At 67.7% G+C, this 1,977-nt stretch overlaps 1 protein-coding gene across 1 annotated transcript in view; it reads left to right on the top strand.

Moving 5' to 3' along the window:
• The first annotated feature begins 1,158 nt into the window (after positions 1-1,158).
• MAF (MAF bZIP transcription factor) overlaps positions 1,159-1,977 on the top strand; it is a 3,890-nt gene continuing 3,071 nt past the window's right edge. Inside the window, exon 1 of the mRNA XM_032283877.1 lies at positions 1,159-1,976. Within this exon, the coding sequence (XP_032139768.1) occupies positions 1,306-1,976 (671 nt within the window). The 5' untranslated portion in view covers positions 1,159-1,305. The remainder of the gene's footprint in view (position 1,977) is intronic.

Genomic DNA, 1,977 nt, shown 5'->3' with positions numbered 1-1,977 from the left:
GGGCAGGCAGGGGAGGGGAGTCAGGCCAATAGCAGCAGAGTGAGCGCCTGGCGAGCTGGGGCTCCGGATGTCAGGCCTGCCTGGCGCTCCACCAAAAAAAAAAAAACAAACAAAAAAAAACGTTCCTCCCAGGTCCGCTCGGATTCCCGAAGCCCCTCTGGAAAAACTCCTTCCCCTCTTACACCAAACTTTGCGCCGGGGCTCCTTCCCTCCCGGGTAGGCAGCGGCGCAGAAAGGGTTAAGCCAGCCCGTCCCAGCTGACAGTCAGCTGATTGGGCCCTGATTGACAGCTCCGAAAAGTTTCCTTGTTTCTATACTATTATGCTAATCGCAGTCGCTCTCGCCGCCTCCCATTGGTCCGGAGTGCCAGTCAATTTCTCATTTGGACCTGACGTCACGAGTGCTATAAAACTCCGCAATTGCTTTAAACTCTTCTTGCTGGATCAGAGGCTTTAAAATCTTTTTTCATCTTCGAGCTGTAGCTCGGGCAGCTCGTCGGCTTGGCCTCCCCCTCCCCCCTTTGCTCTCTGCCTCGTCTTTCCCCAGGACTTCGCGATTTTGCTTTTTTCTTTAAAAAAAAAAAAAAAAGGGCAAGAAAGAACTCAACTCCCCCCTCCCTCTCCTCCAGCCGGGCTGCACCTCTGCCTTGCACTTTGCACGGAGGGAGAGAGCGCGCGCGAGAGGGAGAGAGAGGAAAGAAAAAAAATAATAAAAGAGAGCCACGCAGAAGAGGAGGCGAGAAGCATGAAGTGTTAACTCCCCCGTGCCAAGGCCCGCGCCGCCCGGACTGCCGCCCGCCGCGCCTCCAGCCCCGAGCGGCCGCCGCGCGCGCCCCGCCTGCAGCCCGGGCCGGCGAGGCGAGCCCTTCCTTATGCAAAGCGCGCAGCGGAGCGGCGAGCCGGGGACGCCGCGCACCGGGCCGGGCTCCTCCGGCTTCGCCGCTGCTGCCGCCGCCACCGCCGCCGCCGCCGCCGCCGCCGCCGCAGCCCGCGGAGGACCTTCCCGAGCCTGAAGTCGCCGGCTCGGCGCGCACGGAGGCGAGCGAGCGAGCGAGCGAGCGAGGAGGGGCCGGGGCGAGCGAGCGAGCACATTGGCGTGAGCAGGGGGAGGGAGGGCGGGCGCGGGGGGCGCGGGCAGGGCGGGGGGTTGTGAGCGCGCTCCGAGGTTTCGGGCCAGCCACCGCCGCGCGAGCTAGAAGCGCCCCAGCCCGGCAAGCTGGCTCACCCGCTGGCCACCCAGCACAGCCCGCTGGCCCCTCTCCTGCAGCCCATCTGGCGGAGCGGCGGCGGCGGCGGCGGCAGGAGAATGGCATCAGAACTGGCAATGAGCAACTCCGACCTGCCCACCAGTCCCTTGGCCATGGAATATGTTAATGACTTCGATCTGATGAAGTTTGAAGTGAAAAAGGAACCGGTGGAGACCGACCGCATCATCAGCCAGTGCGGCCGTCTCATCGCCGGGGGCTCGCTGTCCTCCACCCCCATGAGCACGCCGTGCAGCTCGGTGCCCCCTTCCCCCAGCTTCTCGGCGCCCAGCCCGGGCTCGGGCAGCGAGCAGAAGGCGCACCTGGAAGACTACTACTGGATGACCGGCTACCCGCAGCAGCTCAACCCCGAGGCGCTGGGCTTCAGCCCCGAGGACGCGGTCGAGGCGCTCATCAGCAACAGCCACCAGCTCCAGGGCGGCTTCGATGGCTACGCGCGCGGGGCGCAGCAGCTGGCCGCGGCGGCCGGGGCCGGCGCCGGCGCCTCCCTGGGCGGCAGCGGCGAGGAGATGGGCCCCGCCGCCGCCGTGGTGTCCGCCGTGATCGCCGCGGCAGCCGCGCAGAGCGGCGCGGGCCCGCACTACCACCACCACCACCACCACGCCGCCGGCCACCACCACCACCCGACGGCCGGCGCGCCGGGCGCCGCGGGCAGCGCGTCCGCCTCGGCCGGGGGCGCGGGGGGCGCGGGCGGCGGCGGCGGCGGCCCGGCC

This window comes from Sapajus apella, unplaced genomic scaffold (assembly GCF_009761245.1).
Source record: "Sapajus apella isolate SASKATOON/1434 unplaced genomic scaffold, GSC_monkey_1.0 scaffold15, whole genome shotgun sequence".
In the NCBI taxonomy this organism is placed as follows: domain Eukaryota; kingdom Metazoa; phylum Chordata; class Mammalia; order Primates; family Cebidae; genus Sapajus; species Sapajus apella.
The sequence above is the reverse complement of the archived record's forward strand: the minus strand, read 5'-3'. Positions and strand labels throughout refer to the sequence as shown.